A 16,026-nucleotide genomic window follows, 5' to 3' on the forward strand; every position below is an offset into this window, starting at 1 on the left:
AAATTTCCCAGTTTACAAGTGATTCTACTAATTGGATAAAGCCAACAACCTTTAAAGTTCTTAGGCATTTTGAGTTTTGTTTATACCTGATGATGCTTACCCAACCATAAGAACAGCAGTAACTCACAAATAAACGAAACAAGCAAGCAAAAGCTCTGTGGAGGCAATAACACAGGTTCTTTGGGCTTGAATGACATCACTGATACTGACTCGTATGTGGTTTGGGGGGGAAGTTGTCCAACCTGTGCACCTCAGTCTCCCCGTCTGTAAAATGGGCCTTGATATAAGATCCACCTTGTGTGATGTGAAAATGGCATGAGTTAACCTCTGTAAAGTGCTTACAACAGTTCCTGAGAAACGGCACTCAGTAACGTTATCTATACTCTTATGTAATTAAGAGAAGCTCATTCAGTCAGTGATAAACTGCAGCAGTGGTTCCCACATGCCCCCACGTTAGACAGATCATCTTTAACTTTGCCCTTGGTGAGGTGGAGAACACAACCCTGTAATGGTATCTGGCAGAAAGGACATTTTGTTGTTGTGAGCTGATCAAAAACAAAGGTTTGTACAATAAAAAGGGTCACTACCAATTAGATCAAGTACCTGACTAGAAAAAACTATATTTTTGTGGAGGGAAGTTCTTACTTATTTTCCTCCAAAATGTTGAATCCTGTCAGTCAGGATCCCTTTTCCTTTTTCTGTCTTTCCATATTATATAGTATTTTCTTAAAAGACATTCTTCAGACTTCTTTTTTGTGGGCTAGATTATCTGAATCCATTTGTTAGTTTCCATTGGGGCTAATGAGGCTTCAAAGAAGTCTGCCTTTTTCAAGCCCTGATAGTCCAAATCTCTATTCCTCCTTTTCACACATTCGTAGAATCCCCAAACTACTGAATTTCAGGGTTGAGTTCTCTCTCTCTCTCTCTCTTTTTTGGCCATGCAACATGATATGCGGTATCTTAGTTCCCTGACCAGGGATTGAACCCGTGGCCCCTACCGTGGCAGCACGGAGTCCTAACCACTGGACTGCAAGGGAATTCCCAAGTTCTCTTTTTAAGAAACAAAAACATCCTTCGTGTTGAGTGGAGACCTCTGCCTCCCCATCTTCACCCCCAAGAGACAGGGAGGATTTGCCTTGGTCCACTCCAAGGCATTTGCAAACCCAGAAAATGTGGAGGGAGGAGGCGACGGCCACGAACAAGACACAACTGAAAACTACCAACCAACTATGATTCATTATTCTGTAACCTTTATATTCTCTTACCATTCTCTTATGAACCCTCAAAGTGAGCATTCCACTAGTGAGGGTGTTAACTTCCTCCTTCTGCGTGCTGCCCAGAGATTGTATTTTGTCATCCTTGTCAAGAATGGAGGTGTGTTTTCTTGCCACCGGTCACACTGGGACTGTTGGCACAAATACTTGTTTGAGGAGGAGATGAATCAGGACTTCCTGGGTGTTAGCTTTGCAGTGATCTTCATCAGTCTTTTGATTAGTCATAACTGTATCTGTCACACGCTTACAGGTACAATTTACACAAAATGAATCATTTCCAAATATATTCTATGTGATTTCTGTTTAGGCTGTAGACGTTATTCCTGAGGGGCATCAGTTTTGCAGGAAGGTTGGTTTAGCTAAGCTTCCTTTGTTTACTTTGTAGAGACTTGGAATTGATTAAGGTTTAAATATTGATCATCATATAGGTTAGAACTCAATATGTTTACAAGACGCACACTTACTAAATTGTTTTATTCTTATTTGATCCATCTAGAGACTCTCTTATGCCTATATGATATTCTTTATATGATATATGAGAAAATTATTATAACCAGGGTGACCTTTTTTCCTTATCTTTTTATCTTAGGTATACATAAAGAAAATGGTACAGAAGGCCTAGAGGTTAAAGGATAGTTTCTCAGTGAACACGCTTGTTCCATCATAGCCCAACTCAACTCCTCCTCTCCTGGATGCCACCATTATCCTGACTTTTGTTAATAGTATTTGCTTTCCTTGTATAGTTTTTTCATTTGTGTACCTAGGACTAGGATTGTTGGGTAAGGAGGTATGAATATCTTCAATTTTATTAGAAAATGTCAAACATTTTCCATAGTGATTGTACCACTTTGCACTCCTGCCACAAGGGTATGAGAGTTTCCATTGTTCCACATCTTCACCAGCAGTCAGTTTTGTCCAGCTTGATTCCTGATTACTATTGAGAATGAGCACCATTCAATTCATCTGTTACTTGTATGTCCTCTTTTTAGAGTGTCTATTGACATTTTTGTCTATTTTTCATTTTCCATAGTTTTTTAGGAGCTATTTACATATATTTATACTAGATCTTTATTTGTTCCAAGTATATTCTCCCACTCCATGGCTTGTCTTTTCTCTCTCTTTATGGCATATTTTGATGGAAAGACGTTCTTAATTTTAATATAGTCGTTTATTAGGTTTTTTTCCTTTATATGTGATGCTTTTTTGAATCCTAAATTCCTTCCTGCCCTGAAGTTATAAACATATTATGCTATGTTATCTTATAAAATACTTACAGTTCCATTTTTTACAGTTTAGCTCATTACATGGTATAAAGTTGGGATCCAGTTTTCATGTGAATATCCACTTTTTCCAGCCAATAGTTATTGAAAAGACTACTCTTACTCTAAAGAAAGATCTTTTGTGCTGCTTCTGTCATATCTAGTGACCATAAATTTATGTTATATTTCTGGGCTCTCTAGTCTATTTGTCTGTCTCTTATTCCTCTTTTAGTACCACACCACCTTAATTAGGTTGTGATATGGAAAGGTAATTCTTTTTAGATGGTAAGGCAAGTTGTCTTACTTTGATATTTACTTGGAGTTTCTTGGCCCTTACTGGCTTTTTGCACGTTTGTGCTTCAATAAGCATTTTAGAATGAGCTCCTTAAGTTTGAACAAAACAAAAACCCTTAGAAATGTTGAATGGGATTGCATTGGATCTGTAGATCAATTTGGAAAAAATAAACATCTTTACAATATTGAGTTATCAAAAACATGGCTTGCTCACTTTCTGTGTCTTTCTTGGTAATATATTTCAATATAGTGTTTCTGTTTTCTCATATGAAGTCTTACATATTTTTGGTAAAGTTCTAAGTACTTTATGCTTTTAGAGGTACTGTGTCAAGTGTTCTTTGTTAAACTGTTGCTAATATCAGGATTGTTGTATACTGATTTAATATCCAGCAACTCTACTAAACTCACATATTAATTCTAACATTTTATCTGCAGAATCTTTTGGAATTTTCTAAATACACAATCATAGTGAATAATGGCTTTATTTTTTCCTTTATTATATATAAAAATATGTGTGTATGCACATGTGTTTCTCTTTTTTTTCTTGTCCTACTGCATCTGCTAGTGCCCTTAGGAAAACAATGAATAGAAGTGGTAGTAACAGGTATTCTTGTGTTATGCTGAATCTCTTAGGGAAACATTGAAAAGTTAAATACTTGGAATATTTTAAAATTAACATATTATAGAGTTAACTTTTTTCTTTTTGGTATGAAAATTCTGATTCCGAGTTTTAACCCAATGTATAGATTCATGTAACCACCACCATAATCAGGACGGAGAATAGTTACATCACCTTCAAAATTCCTTTGTATGCTGCCCCTTTGTAGTCAAACCTTCCCCCCATCTCTAACTTCTGGCCACTGCTTCTCTGATCTGTTCTTCATCCCTATGGTTTTGCCTTTTCCAGAATGTTATATAAATGAAATTAAACAATAGTTAACCTTCTGAGACTGACTTCCTTCACTCTGCATAATGCCTTTGATATTCATCTTTGTTGATGTATCAGTAGTTCATTCCTTATTATTGCTGAGGAGTATTGCATTCTATGGATATACCACAGTTTATTTATACATTCACCCATTGAATTATGCATGATTTTAGCTCTGCAGCTTATTCAGCTTCTTTGGATAAGCTGCTTCTCCATGCATCAGTTTCTTCATCTGTAATGGGGATAATGTACCTACATCATAGGGTTATTGTGGGGACAAAATGAGTTAATATATATGAAATACTTAGATAAGCCCTGATATATAGTAAGTGCTCAGTAAATGCAATCCATCATTATTGTCCCCAATATTAGTAAAGATTTTGAGGTAGAAAACAAGGAATAGCAAGAAAGCCAATGAGCCTGGCATGTAATGAGAGGGGAGGGTGGCATGTAAAAGGTATGCAGGTGTAAGGTCATGAAAGGCCTTATGGACTGCCACAGGGAGTTTTGATTTTACTCCAAGTGGAAAGCCAGGAATGAGACATGGTCCAATTCATGCCTTTAATAGATCATTCAGGCTTTGGTGAGGAGAATGAGTTAATGGTGGTGGTGGGAATGAAAGCATATTACCGCGGTGGTCCAGGGAAAAGATGGTGGTGGTTTGGACCATAGTGGTGGTTGTGGGGTTGGTGAGAAGTGGTTTGATTGAAGGTAGGGTTTGAATGTAGAGCCCACAGAACTTGCTGAGGGGTCATAGTTCAGTGGAACACATTTCCTATCAGAGTAGTGGTATGGTTAGTCATAGTTATCAACAGCAACACTCCTCTCTCTCTCACAGCTTTCCCAGAGATTTTCCTCATCCACTTTTAAAAAAAAAATTTATTGGAATATAGTTGATTTACAGGGTTGTGTTTCTGCTGTACAGCAAAGTGAATCAGTTATACATATACATATATCCACTCTTTTTTAGATTCTTTTCCCATATAGGCCATTACAGAGTATTGAGACAAGTTCTCTGTGCTATGCAGTAGGTTCTTATTAGTTATCTATTTTATATATAGTAGTGTGTCATCGGCTTTTGAATTGAAAGCTAAACTTTCATGCCTGAATTCCTGGAATCCATCTGAAGAAATAGCATGCCTTTTCATACATTTTTAAATGACATCTAAATGACTTCTTTCTTACTCATAATCACAGCCCCAAACACATTTGTGTTTAAAAAAAAAAAAAAAGGCGACTTATCCCACAGCAACTTTTTCTTCTAGCATTTTGATTTGTGGTTCTCTGCAGCCTGTATAGTGCTGTGACCGACCCCACATTCTTAGTTGTCCTGCTAGAAATAAAGTCGTCCCGGGTTCTTCATGTTTTGCCAGCAGGATGGTAGTTTTAGTGGTTGGCAGAAGTTCCTGTGTACACTTAGGACTTATTGTTGGAATAAACATTATTAGACTCAGACGAAAATTGGACCAGAAATTTATTTTTGTCCTCCTTTCAACCTCAACTCACCCTAGAGTCTCTCATCCACGTGACAAATGGTCTTGACTTTCTGAAGTGATCTAAAGATTAAAATCAGCCCTGGGTGCTTGCTTATTCAAATGGAGATTTCTTTCTTTTTTTTTTTTTTTTTTTTTTGGAAACAGTTAAAAATAGAGTTCTGTAATCTCACGTAGAGAAGTTTTCTTTTATTTCCTCTGTGTCTGCTCTTAACATGACTGTATTTGTTCTTTGTGGGGCTTTAACTCCTCCTTAAAGACAAACACGGGGCCCTGTCTTTATTTGGAACACTTATTATACCTTTTTTTTTCTTAACCCTATCCGATCTGCTTAATTTGGGACGTCTCATAATTCAGGATTTGCTAAATCGGAGTAAATCTCCCTTCTATTCTGAGCTTCTTGCTCTGTTTTGCCCCCGTTTTCATCATCTCTTATCAGGTTAATGTCAAACTATGGTATTTATTTACTCAGTTGACTTGTAGGAGGGCCTCTGGAATCTTGGAAATATTCACTTGAATTTTGTGCATAATTTTATGCTTCTTTGTAATTGGCTTCTTTTGTGATCTTACAGAATACCAAGCTGCTATTTTACACTTGAAGAGGGAGCACAAAGAAGAAATTGAAAACCTGCAGGTATATCTCTTTGATTCTACTGAACTGGTTATTTGAGACTGATACTCGGTTTTCTCATGTGCTGAAGTAAATACTCTGCTTTTGTTGACATATTTACCTAGACAGCATCTGCACCTTGCACCTGCCACTGGGCCTTGAGTTTATCTTGGGGATGAAAGCCTTGAACTCCATTTTTAATAGAATTCAATTCCTATTTAAAAAAAAAATACCACAAATGCATTTGGGAAAAGGATTTGATTGGAGAAAATGATGGTTTTATTTGGAAAGCAGGCAAGAAGATAAGAGTATTTAGACTTTTACTGTTTATAAGAAGGCTTTGAAAAATTGTTTCCTGCGCACAATGCGAATTAGTTTGTTGGGCATCCTCCCAGCCATGTGTTCCTATCTGTCTGTCGCTTAGCATATGTCTGCAATGTGATGTCAAGCAGATTAAAGCACTTAAGGAAGTGGCCCTAGTAGGAGGAAGAGTTGTGCTGGGCCAGCCATTCCATATCCCCAGGGAATGCTTGGAAGTTGCTGACTTGATCTCCTTTGTGAATCCCAGAAAGTCTGAGGGATCATTTCCTTTGTCCCACTCATTATCATTCCCTATGTTTGGTATTTGCTTGCTGTGCCTGTAACAGGAAGTTTCAGAGTCTTAATTTCACATAACTAAATATTGAATCAGGTTCGGATTCTAGTTTACTGATGGCTGAGGTTGACCCCATATCTCAGGAGAGAATATTAGCGAAATTCAAATCAAACCTGGTAGTTGTATAGTGCTTAACTCATTACATGCTAAGTCAGTGAGTGTGTGGATCAAATATTCTTCTTTCCATTAAGTGATAATATCCTTTTTAAAATAACTGTGATGGTGTACTGGATTGTATGTGAAGTCACTGCAGGTAGCAAAAAGATCATTAAATAAGTCATATGGGGTATGAATACAGGCCACCCCTCTCCAGCTTGGTTTGAGTAGTTTGGAGGAGAGAATGAGTCCATTTCACAAAGAAACAAAAAAAGTGGAAAAGTACCTCTGACTCCTAGGGGACAAAGAGAAGGGGAGGCCCTTATCTCCTTTGTTGCCAAACGTTCTACAGAGACCTTGCTTTTTTCCTTTGTTCTGGTGTGCAGAAGATTCTCAGCTGTCTCAGAGAAGCTGAAGTAGGGATTTATTTAAGAGGCAGATTGCTAAAGAGGGTGGTACAGAAGTGATTCTGTGAGAAGTTTTTGTAACAGCTCAGCTATAAGAGTTAACAGTACCTTCCTCAAGTTGTAGACCAGCCCTGGGAGGACTTTGACAGCTAAATAATATTCACAGGAACCCCAGGTACTTAAAATCTCCGGGCTCTTCCTTTTTGCTGGGCATTTTTCTAGGCATGTTCTGTGCATTATTTCATGTCTTTTCATCTCCACAAAAGTCCCATGATCTCACATCTCAAACTAGGAGAAGGTTGGAGAAGGGGAAGAGAAGAGTAAATGGAAGGGGGAAGAAGTATTGGGATCATGATCTCCACTTAAACTGAAGGTTAGACCAAGATATGATTGATAGTAGTAAACGTTAAAAAATGTTCCTAATTATACCTTCAGTTTTAAGTATCTCTGAAATAATTATGTTCCTGTAATGCTGTTAGTAAACTAAAAAAAAAAAAAAAGTCCCATATTGATGACTTATACCAAGTTGCTGAAACCCTGTGGCAATGGCACGCTATTGCCATCAGCGTACAGATGGGGCAGTGTACCCCATCTGTACGCTGAACTGTAGTTGGAAACTAGTCCAGCAGTCTGACAGCTCTCGATAGGAAGCTGGCAACTCTTATTCCTCATCTGACCTAGAGAAGTGTCTTGTTGGCAAACAGAGAATTTTAAAGATTCAATTAGGAATAGTTTCAATATGGAGAGATTTCTAGCTGCTTTCTAAAAAAAAATGGGAAAAGCTGGCAGTGTTGGGCTTATTTTCCTGTATGGCTTTAACCTGCTGGGGTTAAGGGGCAGACGTCACTTCAACGAGGACACGTGTTCTCTGGTTTGCCACTGTCCCATTGTGGGTCGTTTTCCCTGCCTGGCTCCGTTATGCTGTCATGAACCTCTGTTCTCTGGGAGATGTAGAAAATAACTAGGTGGGTAGCAACACCAACCAGTCAGAACAGACACAAATTTGTAAAACAACAACCCAGCCTGGCTGTTCTCTTGGGGTACTTGCTGAATAATAGCATCTCCACCTGTTTTATTCCACAAAGTAACAAAGTCACATCTCCTGTCACAGGACTGGTTAAAGCTAATTGATGAGCAGCTGTTTCCTTACTCATTTCTCTTTATATGGATTTCCACTTGCAGCCTTCATTGCCTGTTAGATTTTCTTTCTCCACTTAACAGGTCACAGAGAAGTCAGACGTGTTTCAGGACTTCTTCAAAATGCCTTTCTAGAATAAGTAAGATTCCATGCTTAAAGGATACAAGAAAAGTGATACATTCTATCACCATATACAAGATTTGATATGTATGACATTTAGTCTTTTGAGACTGTTTTCATAGACTTTAAAGAAACAGCATGGTTCAACAGAGAACCTAAACTCAGTTTGCTATTCTGTTTTAGACCATAGATTTGTAGGGAAGTCATTTAATTGTTCAATTCCCCTATCTGGAAAATAGAATCCTTATCACTTTAAGTGATTTGATTGGAAGTTGAAACTTTCAGCCCAGAGTCCCAAGGCTTGTAAGTGGGGAGTCTGGAGTTTTAATCTCATGCATGCTCTGTAGCCCACATTTGTGGAAGGCTGCGCTCTAGAAAGGGCTTGGTCCTGGGACCAGCTTTTCAAAACGTGTAGCAACTTAGATACATAGTCTCCCTGTAGTTCAAAAGCAAGAAATTGATGACTTGAATGAATCCATTTCCAAATTCCATCAATTTATATATACCTTCAACTCAAAGCACTTGGCTGACTTTTCTACTGAAAGCTCCAGCAGGAGAGTGGTGGCAGGTCAGACATTTTCCATGGCTTGACTATTTCATGTCATTTATGATTATAACCAGCAAAATTCTTAAATTTTCCTCAATATGCCCTTTACTTAGCAAACTCTGCCTTAGAGAGTATATGATCACTTCATGATATCCAGTATCATCTAGTTCAGTTTTCAGTTTTGAGTAATTCTGCATTACTGATTTTATTTTTGAAAAAGTGGCACCTTACATTTACAGATACTTATTTGAGAAATTTTTGCTTGTGGTAGCCATTGCATAACAAGTTCATGGCCATTGGGTAGAAACATAGTTCACACCTGTCCTTTTAAGGCATGTGATAAAACTAATTCTACCACGGCATAAATGAAGAGTTTTTCCTTCAGGATTGTCTAGGAGCAAGGTTTGACAGTCACTATCACAGCTCTTGTGGAAAATCTTTCTCTACATGGTTGATCTTTGTCTTATCATAGTCAGAGAACCAGGTGTGATACTATTTTATGCGTGACGAGAGTATGAAAGAACTCAGGTTTTCGAGTCAGGATTCAGTTCAACTCCTTGCACTGTGACATTAGAAAATTAATCAACGTCTCTGGAACTTCTCTCAGTTTCAGCATTTGCAATAATAATCATATTAATGCACAAATAACGATGTTGGCAAGGATGTGGAGAAAATGGAACCCTCCTACACTGTTGGTGGGAATGTAAATTGGTGCAGCCACTGTGGAAAACAGTATGGAGGTTTCTCAAAAAACTAAAACCAGAACTGCCATATGACCCAGCAGTTCCGCTCCTGGGTGTATATCTGAAAAAAACGAAAACACTAATTCAAAAATACATGCATCCCCCACTGTACATAGCAGCATTGTTTACAGTTACCAAGATATGGAAGCAACCTAACTGTCCCATCAACAGATGAATGGATAAAGATGATGTGATATATATATATATATATACACACACACACACACACACACACACGCACGCACGCACATATACATACAGTGGAATACTACTCAGCCATAGAAAAGAATGGAATTTGGCCATTTGCAGCAACATGGATGGACTTAGAGGGTGTTATCCTAAGTGAAATAAGTCAGACAGAGAAAGACAATTACTGTATGATATCATTTATATGTGGAACCTAAAAAAATAAGACAAGCTAGTGAATCTAACAAAATAGACTCACAGATATAGAGAACAAACTAGTGGTTACTAGTGGGGAAAGGGAAGAGGGGAAGGGGCAAGATAGGGGTAAGGGATTAAGAGGTACAAACTATTATGTATAAAATAAATAAGCTAGTGGGAAGCAGCCACATAGCACAGGGAGATCAGCTCAGTGCTTTGTGACCACCTAGAGGGATGGGATAGGGAGGGTGGGAGGGAGACGCAAGAGGGAGGAGATATGGGGATATATGTATATGTATAGCTGATTCACTTTGTTATAAAGCAGAAATTAACACACCGTTGTAAAGCAATTATACTCCAATAAAGATGTTTAAAAAAAAAACAACAGATGCTCACTACACTGTAGAATGTAGTACTGATATTTAAGATAGATTAAACATTATTGAGTAAAAAAAATCAAGTTGTCTATTAGTGGTATGATTCCTATCATAAAAATTGTGTGTGTGTGCCAGTGTGGGCTCATAAATAGTGATTTGAAAATTTTATTTCCCATAATGTTTACAGTGGTTGCCAGGTTAGGATTTTTTTCTTTGTTAATTAGGCAGTTCTGAATTCCTTGAATTTTCAACATGCATATGTACTTGTTTTATAATAAAAAAAACTCAATAAAGCAATATAATCTATATAAATAATTCAATTTTATATACTAAAAAAATATAAATAAATAAATAAGCTACAAGGGTATATAGTACAGCACAGGGAATATAACCAATATTTTACAATAACTATAAATGGAGTATAACCTTTAAAAATTGTGAATCACTGCGTTGTACATCTGTAACTTATAAAATATAGTATATCAACTATAGCTCAATTAAAAAAATTTTTTAAAATTATGATAATTTGATGATGCCTCCCTTCTAGGATTGTTCAATATGACATATACCCAGTTACCAACACATGCTCAGTAAATACTATTTCTCATTCCTTTTGCCCTGCACAGGTCTCCTTGTAATTAGGCAGCTTGAGTTTAGAGTGGTCCTCAGGCTCTTTTGGTTGAGGACTTCCCTGGGACTTTGACTTATTCTTTGAGGGTGACTTTTCCATGATCTTACAGCTGTTCTTCGGCGTCTGTGCTCTATATCAGGGGGTCTAAGCCGTGCTTTCCCAAAGCTCATTCTAATCAATGGTGAGCCTCTGAAATGCTCCTTGACAAAAGTATTTCATGGTCAAATAAATTTGAAAAATATCTTGTTCCCCTGTTAGAGCTTTACCATGAATAGAGAAGAATGGAGGGGGATGTGGGATGGAGGAATGTATAGCTTGTTTCTCACATAATTCTTTTTTTCCTCCAAGTAACTGATGTTTCTGAACTGCTCTATGTTGATTCGTATCATCTTATCTCAATGTACAAGGCACATTCTGAGTTCAAGTGAAATCCTTTGAGTGGTCTCATCACCTTTTCATGCTATCAAGGCCCTGCTTATTAATCTGATTGTAGGCACCTGGGGGGAGCAGTTTTTTTATTTTTCTGTCTTTGAAAGAACCCAGCAAAGTGCTTGGCACATAGATGATACATAGATATTTCTTTGAAATATCTAACAACCTATGATTCAGAAACATTAGCACCTAAATGTAATCAAATCCTCACTGTGTGCCGACCTTTGTTCTATGCATTTGGTGGTTTGTTTTTTTTTTTAATTTTCAAGTCATTTGTTTTATTTCACTTACTCATTCTTATTAAATCTTTGTTTCATTGCATCATGGTAAAAAATGTGGCCCAAACTAGTTCCACTTTTAGGGACATTATTGTGGTTTTCTTTTTCTTTCTTTTTTTTTTTTTTAACATCTTTATTGGAGTATAATTGCTTTACAATGATGTGTTAGTTTCTGCTTTATAACAAAGTGAATCAGTTATACATATACATATGTTCCCATATCTCTTCCCTCTTGCGTCTCCCTCCCTCCCACCCTCCCTATCCCACCCCTCCACGCGGTCACAAAGCACCGAGCTGATCTCCCTGTGCTATATGCATTTGGTGTTTGTATCATAAAGAGTAAATGTAGAAATATAAGCAAAGTAATAGATTTGTCCCCATTTTATAGATGACAAAACCTGTGGCTCCCAGAGACCATGAATTGTCAGAAGTCCTAGATTAGTAAGTGGGGGAACCTGAATTTGAATCCACCTAGATCTGTCTGACTTTGAAGCCGATGCTCTTTCTATTAATCAATGCAACATTAATGGAAAGAATGTTGGATCTAGAAACAGAAGGTCTGGACTGAGGTCTTACTTTGGGGACAAAGAACAATGTGAACTTCAGGCAGTTTTTTGGACTCAGTTTCCTAATTTATAAAATAAGGGACAGACCAGGCCATATACTAATAGTACCTTTGAATTTTTATTATTGGCCCAAGCATACTTTTTTAAAAATTTCAACTTGTCCACCACAGTGTCCTTTCAGCATCAGGGTTATGTAACGCAGAGTCTCCAAAGCCCTGTTGTTTACACCCCCCTCCCCTGTTTTCCTTTTAGCTTCTTCCAGAGGTTCCCCTTTCTAACCCGAGTGTCTCTTCTCAGCTCTGCTTGCTTCCGTGGGACACTGTTCGGGTGTTCAGTGACACTCTGCCCTCGAGTGTCCCAGTGCTGATTAGGATGCCTGAGTCAGTGAGGGGATGCAGCTCTCAGAATGGTAAATGCAGCTTCTTTAGGAGGGCCAGTTCTTCTTTCTGACAGGAGAAAAGCGTGAGGCATATGGGTAGGACTTCTTTGGCTCTTGACTTCCTCCATTTTGAAAGTTGAAAAAAAAAACAATGCATGCCTCACATCTGGCTTTTGAGGAGATTGGATAATATAAGAATATTGTTTTTGACCAGCACTTTCGGCAGTTTGGAAGTAAGTGCCATGGAAATGACACATTGTTTTATCTGTTTTTAACTAATGTTCTTTGGGTTGTGGGACAGAAGAAAAAGAACTAGCCAACAGTCACATTTCCTTTACGGGAACCTTTTCTATTTACCCCATTCATCACAGGCACAGTCCTTCACTAAGGGGAAACTTGACTGAGCAATGGCCTCTGGCAGGCCCCTGCTCATTGTGCAACACAGGCACATTTCTAATCTGGTAACTCCTACTGTGAAATGATCCAGGGATGGGCTCCAAACTAGAAATTAACTTGCATCTACCTCGTGGTCCCCCAGAGAACCAAATGATATGTTGGCCTCCACTAAGAGGAACTTGTAGACTTCCTTTCTTTTCTCTCTCCAACCCACCCCACTGGTCCATTTCTAATAGTAAACACACTGCTGTTGAAACAAAATTGAGTACAAACTTGAGCCGATACAGCTAAATTTATAAAGACACGTACATCCTGAGCCTTTCCCATCTGTTATGTTCTTTGTTATCAACACAACACATTTAAATCTATTAATTTATGGAGAATACTTTGAGGGAAGGGGAGTAATTTGTAGATTGATAAACAAAACTTTTGCAAATATGAAATATGATTTCATTAAACCATTATGGTATTCCCCTAAGTGCTGATATTTCATTACTGAGATGCCAGGAAAGAAGATAAAGTGTTGGGAAATATTTTAATTTATTGTTTCATTGTTTATATACAGTACAATGCTAGGAGTTTAGTAGATTTGCTGGTTTGCTGGTGTTGAGATGCTTCTTGGGCCTTGGCTACCTAGAAGCTTGCAGGTATATTTGGAGTTGAACTTTGATGGAAAACACAAAGCAATTAATTCCCTAGCTGACTTAGCCCAGGAGCCCTTTGTCTCAGCCTTCAAGATGCTGTCTTGCCCCATATAACTCCATTATTTTTTCAAGCTGCATTTGCTGATAGAGGGAAACTGGTTGTAGAATGAAGAGTGTGTGCTTTACTTTCATTTGTATCATTGAGGCTGATGCTGGCTTTGTTTACCTCCTTCAGAGGCCATGGACTCCAAACATCCCCACTGAGTCTTCTTTTTTTTAAAATTGAAGTATAGTTGATTTACCATGTTGTGCCAATCTCTGCTGTACAGCAAAGTGACTCAGTTTTACACATACACATACACACACAGAGACACACACATACACATTCTTTTTTAAAATATTCTTTTTCATTATGGTTTATCCCAGGAGATTGAATATAGTTCCCTGTGCTATACAGTAAGACCTTGTTGTTTATCCATTCTAAATGTAATATTTAGTTTGCAACCCCAAATTCCCAGTCCATCCCTCTCCCACCCACCTCCCCCTTGGCAAGCACAAGTCTGATCTCTATGTCTGTGAGTTGAGTCTGTTTCTGTTTTGTAGATAGGTTCATATGTGCTGTATTTTAGATTCCACATATAAGTGATATCAAGTGGTATTTGTCTTTTTCTGACTTACTTCACTTAGTGTGATAATTTCTAGTTGCATCCATGTTGTTGCAGATGGCATTATTTCGTTCTTTTTCATGGCTGAGTAGTATTCCATTGTATATGTGTACCACATCTTCTTTACCCATTCATCTGTTGATGGGCATTTAGGTTGTTTCCATGTTTTGGCTGTTGTGAATAGTGCTGCTGTAAACCCCACCAAGTCTTAAACTCTGAACTTGAGTCACTCATGTGGGCCCAGATGGTTATTCTGTTTTCAATAGTTTTTACTTTAGGGGACAGGCTGATGTTGGACCAGTGACTTTTTGAATGTTGGCCTTTGATTTTTAAAAAAATTTTTTAAATTGAAGTATAGTTGATTTACAATGTTGTGTTAGTTTCTGGTATAGGCTTTTGCTTTTTTGACTCTTCATGAGAAACGAGGAAGTGAATGGAGTACATTGAGCCTGTGGGGAGTGCTTCCTTCTCCCCACACTTGTCCTGCCTTGCTTCATAATGCTGTGTGTTTTGTATAGTCGTGTACCATTGGGTGAGTAATAGGTTTTTTACCCATAAAGTAAGAGTATAGGACCAGGTAGTCTACATTTCCTTCTGAAGTTCAATTATTTCTGGCCTGGGAAGAGTGGGCCCGTGTGTCTGCCTCAACTCATCCCAGAAGTCTTTGAGGTCCCCTGGTCCCACATTACCTGCAGCAGTGCTGGGCAGTGAGTCATAATACGATGAATAGTTGCTGAGCAGTATGACTGGACGTTGCTAGAAATTTCTTCATGACTCAAGGTATTTCAGTAGAAAGCTGTTTTAGAGGTAGCATTAGGAGAGCCAAAGAGTTCTTAACTTTATGGCACCATCAAACACAATCCAAAGGAGTGAGTTTGCTCATCATAATGTCATTTAAAAAGTCACCCTTGAATCAATTTAAATGAGCACGTATACTCTTAATTTGCCACAACTCTTCCCCAGTTCCCTGTTGTCTTGCTGATGTTGATTGCCAGGCCCTGTAGACGTCCACGTTGGTGACTCCCGGTATAGAGCTTGGAGAGGCTAAGTAAGAAAGTCCTCACCCTCTTTTCTCCATGGTTTCATGCGTACCAAAGCAAACATCCTTTGAGCTTTTAGACCTTTGTGGGCTTTTACATTTCTTTTCTCTTCCTTTTTCCTTCCTTCCTTATTCCCTTTCTTTCTTCCTCCTGTCCTTCCCTGAAAGGGCTATTGATGGAATAGAGAGGGCAGCTGTGTTGGAAGGGTGAGCAAGAGATAGCTCTTCGTGCAAAAACTTGGGTATGGTTGGTGTTCTACTACATTTTTAGGAAGCAGTAGGGGAAACTTTGTTTGATTTTCAGAGTTTAAATGCTGAGTACCCTTTGCTTTCTGACTTAATTGGAGATGGTTAGGACCATAATTGTTGAATATGAAGTACAAACTGCCAGGCATTCTACTTGGTGCTTTATATACATAATTTCTAAACAAGTGAGGCTCAGAAGTTAAGTGCTGTCCTGCGTTTCCATGGCTGGCTGGTGGAATGGCAAGATCTCCTAACCAAATCTGTCTGGTTTCTAAATCTACTCTGTTTCCACTGTCCACTTGTCAACTGATTTGACGCACTTTCTCTAGTATAATGGTTTTCTAACTTTTCATTTTCCCTCTTCCCCTCATCCTGTGGCAAAGACTTCTGCACATCATCCCTTATTTTTATCCTGTACAAGCTCT

At 38.3% G+C, this 16,026-nt stretch overlaps 1 protein-coding gene across 7 annotated transcripts in view; it reads left to right on the top strand.

Moving 5' to 3' along the window:
• The window catches only part of FMN1 (formin 1), a 411,489-nt gene that overhangs the window by 148,232 nt on the left and 247,231 nt on the right, over positions 1 to 16,026 (top strand). For all 7 annotated transcript variants that reach the window (XM_060096555.1, XM_060096556.1, XM_060096557.1 and 4 more), the window contains one exon: positions 5,821 to 5,882. In XM_060096555.1, coding sequence (XP_059952538.1) covers positions 5,821 to 5,882 — 62 coding nt within the window. The remainder of the gene's footprint in view (positions 1 to 5,820; positions 5,883 to 16,026) is intronic.

This window comes from Mesoplodon densirostris, chromosome 4, assembly GCF_025265405.1.
Source record: "Mesoplodon densirostris isolate mMesDen1 chromosome 4, mMesDen1 primary haplotype, whole genome shotgun sequence".
Lineage (NCBI taxonomy): Eukaryota > Metazoa > Chordata > Mammalia > Artiodactyla > Ziphiidae > Mesoplodon > Mesoplodon densirostris.